A 7,132-nucleotide genomic window follows, 5' to 3' on the forward strand; every position below is an offset into this window, starting at 1 on the left:
GGGGGGGGGGGGGGGGGGGGGGGAGGACTCCAATCTGTGGCGTAGTGTTCGTGCCCTCGGCTGATGCCGATCAATAAACCCAAGGAGAACGTAACACTGTGGAGTTAAGATTACTAAAAACTAGTGTCTAGCGAAAAGTATTAAATAGAAAGTTACCCTGGTGGCAAGCGTATGAAAAGTATTACAAAACGTAACATTATCTTAATCTGATTTGTACATTTTGCTCTGTATCTTATCTAATTCTTCAATGTATCATGCATGTTACTCATTATTACAAGGACCAAAAAACTGTCAGGTACTGTACTAGTATATGTAAAATACATAGTTAATTGCATGGAAGTGATTCACAATAAGAGTTCATCGATGATTCGACAGATATTAAAACCACAACTTGACCTCATCTGTGTTATCTGTGCCTGTTACGATTTGTCGGGAAATTCCACACCTCCTTCACGAATGAGTAGTTATACAAAAATGCACCCGTTACCTGGCAAGTAACAGATACTTGGTAAGGATGCTTTATTTTATTGTATCTGCGTGATCATTACGTACATGTTTACTATGTATGACTTTATATCTACACATCAGGTCTTTCCAAAACAATTTTGGTACGTGATATGTCATTTACTGTTAAATAACCATGCAAATCCGGCTGAAATATGTGTTACGAATATGACATGGCCAGTCAGAGGAACCTGGGTTAAGTCATGACATAACTTAATGTATGTTATCGTTTATCAGCTCGGTTAACTAGTTACCAAAGGCTAATCTTTGCATAAAAACGGATAAACACAGCGTGACAAAAGACTGTGAGAGACAGGGTGTCTCTGTACGTCAAAATAAATTTCGTCACGGAGTCACTCCCGTTTGACCATGTCGTAAATAGAGGTCAAAGATGATACATGTTGGATACTGTGTATGAAAATGCTAGAATAGGTATTGTTTATATGAATTAAGATCAGGGTTTAAGTAATTAAATGAAAAAACTTCGCGAGAACCACACTAGAAATCTGTACTGACAATGTCGTTTATAAACACAACTCGTCACAGACAATTTCTACAACAAAGACGTAACCCGCTATCCCACCCCACCCTACCGACCCCAAAGAATAAAAAAAGAAAATTCGCCCAAAAAATAGTATCATGAATAATTTAATCATTAACCAATAAAATACAAAAGGGGGACAAACAACTCAATTCTCAGTCCAACATGATTTGCAGAGTGGTGCGTTTGAACGGTTTAGTAGGAGACTTAAGTCATGGCGTGAATAAAAACTGATCAGCCCCACTTCAATATTTGTTTGACAGGTAGGTATACAAGATGATAGTAAGCAGGTTCTTTGTTCGTTTTAGAAATTGGCACTCGGTGAATAGAAGTAATTCGCTAATGAAAGAGGGTGGTACAATTTGTGTAGGTGATCTTGGAAAAAAACATTGTTGATTGCGACATAAATGCATTATCAATTGTTTCTTTTTTGAGTGGTAATATATAAATAAATTTTGTAAAGACTATAACAAGATATTGACAATATTATTATTTCGTTCATATTCAAAAAAAAAAGGTGATCAAAAGCTGATGAAATTTTAGCTTTGAAAATAAATGTACACGTAGACTCATTATTATAATGCTGGCTGTTTTTAAAGATATCACCCGGTAGAAATATTAACATAACCTGATTGTCATTTTTACTTTTTGAGCGTGTAGCAAAACAGACATAAAAAGCCCTGAAGCACCGACAAAAAAAGATCATGCAACGGACATCAGTTCATTTTCATCCTTCCGGAAATAACCTATAAAGGCCCATTAAGTACGCGGTGACGTCATAGTATAATAATCTCTGATCGATTCACTAGATTCACTTGACTTCGCTTATTCATACGATAACATCATACGGTAACATCAGCGCATTTCAAAAATGATGACTTGTTTTTATGTAATTTGTGCTGTTTTTTGTTTCCTAGTGACTGTTGTTTTGTGTTATATGTTGTGATGTGTAAATGTTCATAATTCCGTCTTGAAAAATGGACGGACTGCCCTTAAAAAAATGAAAAATCCCTTCGTCTGCACTGTCGTTATTACGCTTTTTTATCTTTATAAGTAATACGTATCCAACGAACGTTTGCGTGTTCTGATAACTTATAATAGTTTTATCAACTTGGGGCCCAACGATTTAAAATTGGACATACAGGTACTTGTTAGATCGGACATCAACTGAGTTTCGGATTTAACCATGTTCAAAACACAACACGTCGAATTCAATCCAGTCCTTTAAATGTCTGCCTTATTAACAACTCCACGTGCCCAAGGCCCGTAACTCCTTACTGATATAGTGATAGGTGTCACTACGCAATCAATACTCTACAGTACTTACGATGTCAAAAGTGATGACGTTATAAACATACACATAATAAGGACGTCTATAAATAGTGACGCCTTAAAATGATAACAGTGAATGTACTTGCGTTAAATGTGTCAATAAAATATATGGTAAAAGATACTGGAATGCTATTGAATTTGCAAGCCGCTGGATACTGTTACGTTGCATCACAATGCTCTGTACATGATACATGTACATTTATTGAAAAATAATCTATGGAAGCTGAAAATATTTGACGACTTATCATCATAACACTAATTTTACTTGCATTAAATGCGTCAATAAGTATACCAAAAAAAGGAAATGAAACAATGTTAAAAATTATTTAATAACGGATAATATATTTATTCCAAATCACAACATCTAACTAAAAACAACATAATTTTCCCCATAGAGTATGCGCGTGTATGCTAGATGTTACATATATAAGCATGTAATACGTATCAAACCTACATTTGTTTGTTCGGAATTTGTTCCATTATCGGATAACACTGTCGTTATAACTTATATGTATATACTGTTACATGTCTTAGTCCTTGTTTTAACGGTTACACTGTAACTCTCAATGTCATGTCAGATAATGATAAAAGCATACACAGAGAACATAGAAGACGTATCTCATCATTAGCCCTAATACTCTACTCTAGACATGTGAATCAAGCAAAAAGACTAAAGAGTCTTGCTGAAGACCAAACCACCAGCCGTCTATGGGATTCGAATGTATCAGCATACAGTCCGCATGCTAGCGAACTACTAACTGAGCCATTTTGTCCTATTGTGTGTACAGATATGAACATGTTAGTTACCAAATAGGTCACACCCTATAGTTAGTTTACTGTCAATACACTCAAGTTATACACATGTTTGACTGGTAGTTATCAGTCAGTCAGGGTTATTCTAATTAGCCAGTTCACAACACAGCAAAATATGTACGTACCTGTTATTGATAGGCTTGTCAGTAGTAGGAACAACAGGGAGAACTTGAGCTTACTGTGATATACAGATATACTGTGTTTTTGTAAGTTAATACCAGACATCTCTCTGGTTAAAATACGTCCATATGTTTATTTGTACTGATTACGATCTTCCTGGTCGGTGCTGTCCCTTATACATAGCTAAAAATAGTACATAATATAACTATCCTTGGTTAATTGTATACGGGAATAACCGGCCGCTACCTGCATCTGATAAACAAGGATACACAGCATAATGTCTCGTGAAAATTAATGATGCCGTGTAGTTCTTTATTTAAGGTCTAGTATATGAGCATTAGATTAGTTAATAGGTTTCGTTAAACATGTTAACAAAACTAATATATCCATTTTGTTACACTATATTTGCGTCTGATAAATGTCGTAGCAACTTATTAATCAGCTTTCTGTGGTAATATTGTTTATTCGAGAAACGTTTCCAAAATGCACGAGCATGCAAGGTGGAACTAGTGACCATGTTTTTTAATTATCCGTTGAAGCATTAAACATGGACTGCTGTGAAGAAATAATACGTATGCACATATCTATAAATAGCTGTTTATTTCAAAACAAAGGGGCATGTAAATGGATTAAAGGTGAGTACAATTGCATATTGAAAGTCGCCCTTAAATAACATGTTATAATGTGTTGTTCATATTTAAGCATGCATGTATTTTCGCTATGGTATCCTACGTTTTGCACTTGGCTTAGTTTTACACTTTCATGCCAAACGTTAATATTAAACCTGGTGATGCGACACGGGTCAAACCAGTTAAGACTGAATTGCCGCTCCGTAAACATCGTACCGTTATTGCATATATTATATTGTCCATTGCAGCTCTCCATCAATAAATGCATACGAGTATGCCAGGGATGTACCGCGCAAAGCATCACGTGAAACTAATATGTGTGTTAAAGAATGTGGTGCGGCACAATATGACTTTTCCTTTGTGGTTCGTACTAGTCACACTGGATATGCCAACGTTATAATTCAACTCGAACCGAATAATTTATATGTTTAAAAATGCGGAAATATGTATATAAGTATTTATCTAGTTCCCCATCCACACAGTTGGTCGAATGTCTTGTAACTGCCAAACTATCCTATACAGCCGAGCGCTCCACATCTTCAAATATCCAGGTGCCATGAATAGCAATAGGTTTCGACTACTGTACCTGTACTGGTGGTAACTCACTGCTGCCTACTGATAGCTTTTAGTACGGCCGAAATCTCAAGACGCTCACTTCTGCTGCTGCCTCACTAAGGTACCGCACTATACGTGTATATGCTATTCAGTCTGTCGAAATGTTTTAGCTAACTATGAGTTCCCCGATCACCGAGTGATTCCTATCTCTCCCTCTAACAATCACAGGAGCTATCACAGAGTCTGTTCTAATCTATTATTAAAATGGATCAACACAACACATTAGATCACCTTTGTAATGTGTATGGTCTTTTTATTCAGCGGTCAAAATGGTTAACAGTCTTTTGACATATCCCGGCTTTGTCATCCCTGCAGGTCGGAGATCAAGAAAAGAAAGCACCGTAAGAAGTGACTGATGTGGGAACCCCCTGCAGAATTAGGGATTTGCGTTTGTGCAATTCTAATTGAGGGACATAAAAGCGACCAAAGTAAAGCTGCTGTACACATTGCAATATTTGGATTTTTTAACTTGTTTCTACTTCTATCTACCTTCTATTTCTTAGCGCCTTGCTTGCAAAAAACACACTGATGGCTGTAATGTTGAGCGTTCGCCTAAGGCAATGGGTCCCCAGGACGGGACATACCAAAGTCCTTAAAACTGGTAGTTGTTACAGTTTTGTATTCACTGCTATTAGGGTAATTGTAAAGACTAGTTCACCCGTTGTGACCTAGCGGAATGCTGTGCGAGGTGCCTTCGGTATGGTATTTCAGTGAATAGCACCCTAAAGTCGGCATCAGATCCGCGGTATCACAAGGAGTCACTGGAATTAGGGCGTAAGAATTGTACCTGCTGCCCAGTGCATGATCGTAAGAGGCGACTAAATTGGGGATCTTATCTTTTCTCTTCTTTCTAAACAACTTTCTCCTTCCTAATGTCTGCCTTGACAATGCCTAATTTTTGGACTTTAGTTGAGCGTTTGTCGCTGTGAGGAAGGCTTTGGGCTCTGTCTCCTGGCCGAGACATACCAGAGTCTGTAAAAATGGTAGTTTTTACTCCTGCTTAACGCTCAGCAATTGAGGAGTGGGACGACTGGTTCGCACGTTATAATTTGACCGGGTGGGGTGTCCTGCTGGGTGGCTTCGGCAGTATGCTTCAGGATCGTCCATATCTTGTTAAAGCTACCTCCCTGTTGTTATCACATTCCAAGTGAAGTATGATTTGCAAAGCCTGGTATACCTGCCAACCCCAAATAGAAAAACAAATTCGGTTATACGCGTACTGATTAAATCAGATATGGTAGTTGCTAATGGAAATATGTAATGTTGCCTACTTGCCAGAATTCCGACACATTATTTTTATACCAGGTATAGGGCAAATATATTTAAAACAAATCACACGGTATCATACCCAAGACATACATATGGCAAATAAGTAATAACGACAGTGCAGACATAGCAATTTGTCTAATTTTTCAGGACGATCTACTCCTTTATCAAGACAGAAACATGAACATTACATATCACAACATATAACAATAATAATATGTACAGTGAAGTTAATATGTTTCTGTCTATAAAGTTTTGACAGTTATCATGTTCAAATAAATCCTTTCCGACTACTAACGACGATTATGTGACGATTACAACTTGCAGCCAAGGCACACATTCCACTGGTTTAACCATTGTGATCGCATACGCAGAAAAATAACTATGGTAGGCTCGCTTTCGTTGATTCACATGAAACGTCAAAATGCATTACAACAAGATGAAGTTCTTCAAATATTTTAAGTTCTTCCACAAGGAACTAGGGTAGTTAGAACATATGAACCCTCGAGCGAAATAAGTTTGAGAAGGGACAAATGTGTCTTCAATTTTAAAACCATAACATTTTTCTTGGTAAAATTATATCTTAAAGCCTCCATTTGGATAAGAGAACCTATATCATGCATACTTAAGTGACATTTAAATTGCGATGTATTGCAAATATAATAATAATTATAATAAGCAGCTCATAGTCGTACAAAATGAAATAAAATAAGAAAAATGAAATAAGGAAACATATACAATAACACTGAAATAAATATCCATTTCAATAAATATATATATCGAAAATATACTGTCCCTCCTGTGACCAAACACAGGGATGAACTTATTTAAATGTAAACAAGAGGCCCAGAGGGCCTTTATCGCTCACCTAAATATTCAAGCAGTCATAGCAAAGTATTCTCATTAAATATTATATTGCACTACAAATATTTCCCTCGCAAATTTTGTCGGCTCCATCTGTTGAAACTACCTGCCAAATATTATTATAAGATTCTATGCTTTTTGGTTCTTCTTCAGAAGTTCTTTGACGTAATTTATCCTGTGACCTTGTAAGTAGGTCAATGTAATTTTCCTTCTCAAACTTTGTTAGCTCTATCATAAAAAAGCTACCAGCCAAATCTTATGAAACCATTCCTTTTGGTTCTTCAGAAGAAATCCTTTGAAATGTTGTTGACCTCTGTGACCTTTAAAGTATGTTGAGGTCATTTTCATTTATAAACTTTGGTGAGCTCTATACCAGGAAGCCACCAGCATAATATTATAATTGTATGCCTTTCGAATATTCAGAAGAAGTCGTGTGATGTTTTTGACA

The 7,132-nt window shown here is 36.6% G+C and overlaps 1 protein-coding gene across 1 annotated transcript in view; it reads right to left on the reverse strand.

Annotated features, from left to right (window-relative positions):
* LOC110460006 (basement membrane-specific heparan sulfate proteoglycan core protein-like) overlaps positions 1-3,461 on the reverse strand; it is a 37,053-nt gene extending 33,592 nt beyond the window's left edge. Inside the window, exon 1 of the mRNA XM_021512694.1 lies at positions 3,316-3,461. Within this exon, the coding sequence (XP_021368369.1) occupies positions 3,316-3,415 (100 nt within the window). The 5' untranslated portion in view covers positions 3,416-3,461. The remainder of the gene's footprint in view (positions 1-3,315) is intronic.
* Between the last annotated feature and the right edge of the window lie 3,671 nt (positions 3,462-7,132).

Source organism: Mizuhopecten yessoensis, unplaced genomic scaffold (assembly GCF_002113885.1).
Source record: "Mizuhopecten yessoensis strain PY_sf001 unplaced genomic scaffold, ASM211388v2 scaffold10283, whole genome shotgun sequence".
NCBI lineage: Eukaryota > Metazoa > Mollusca > Bivalvia > Pectinida > Pectinidae > Mizuhopecten > Mizuhopecten yessoensis.